Source organism: Stegastes partitus, unplaced genomic scaffold (genome assembly GCF_000690725.1).
Source record: "Stegastes partitus isolate 25-593 unplaced genomic scaffold, Stegastes_partitus-1.0.2 Scaffold698, whole genome shotgun sequence".
Classification (NCBI taxonomy): domain Eukaryota; kingdom Metazoa; phylum Chordata; class Actinopteri; family Pomacentridae; genus Stegastes; species Stegastes partitus.
The window spans coordinates 161,711-162,767 of NW_007578429.1; the positions used below are offsets into that span (position 1 = coordinate 161,711).

Consider the following 1,057-nt stretch of genomic DNA (forward strand, 5'->3'; position numbering starts at 1 on the left):
ACGGAAAAACAAACAAACAAAAGAATCAGTTTTACGGATGTCCATTTAAATATGAAATAAAATGTAAGAAACTGGAAAACACATTTTCTTTTTGGGTTTTGTAGCGTTCCGATTTTTAAAATAATTTTCCATTTTAAACCAAAACCGGAAAAATGGACCCAAATTTTTTAAATTTGCAACTGACAACAAAACGACCATTTCATTTAATTTTAAACCCAAAACAGAAACGTTTTAAGTTTTAAGCAACCACGTGGTAATTACATGTCTTCCAAATGTTTTTACGATTTTTAATTTTCTCCATTTTAAACCAAAACAGTAAAAAAGGGCCTGTTTTCTTGTTGTTTTCTTGTTGTTTTCTTGTTGTTTTTTTGTTTGTTTTTGGTATTTTTGGGGGGAAAATTGACCATCCTTCAGCACCCAGACCTCTCTGGCTCATAAAAATTGTCTAATTTGAGCAGGTTTTCAGGTTAAAGCAGATGAAATATTGGGTTTAGTGGACCAGAACTTTGCTAACACCTTTCCCACCACATCAGAAGTAGCTCAGCATCGGTTCCCTCACGGCTTGTCGAAATAATAAATTCAGATTCAAGTGAAACGAGCTGATTGACTTTCCCTGCGTTAGCGCTACCTGTCGAAGCGATTAGCATGTGGGTCGTGTTTGCCGAGCTTTATTAAAACGTCGGCGCTCATCGCGTATTCCGTTTGACTCGACGCTTTTGATGCCCGAGATCAACGGCGACATCAATGGAGGGAGTCGAGCGTCAGCAGCCGGTGACCTGAGCCGGGAACAGATAACGGACTCCCCTTTAGATCCACCTTTCATCTGAACCATCGTGTGCTTCATTGACCCGCTGCCTCGTCCAGCGCCGGGTTGAAGCTGACCAGCAGACTAATTAGCAGGTTAGCTTAGCGGGTGGATATAATATATGATATGTTTCAAACAGAGCGTCGTAACGTTTACGGCAGCTCTGCTACTCACACGTACTTCAGCAGAACTGCCTGGACTTCCATCCCTGAGGAGTTCCGTCTGCAGGTGGGAGCCAGCGGATCTAAAAAA

General features: G+C 41.5%; 1 protein-coding gene across 2 annotated transcripts in view; it reads right to left on the reverse strand.

Moving 5' to 3' along the window:
* LOC103363883 (RNA-binding protein with multiple splicing-like) overlaps positions 1-1,057 on the reverse strand; it is a 51,047-nt gene that overhangs the window by 9,302 nt on the left and 40,688 nt on the right. Inside the window, exon 6 of one of the 2 annotated variants that reach the window (XM_008290831.1) lies at positions 980-1,049. In XM_008290831.1, the coding sequence (XP_008289053.1) occupies positions 980-1,049 (70 nt within the window). The remainder of the gene's footprint in view (positions 1-979; positions 1,050-1,057) is intronic. The other variant, XM_008290832.1, reaches the window with a different exon arrangement.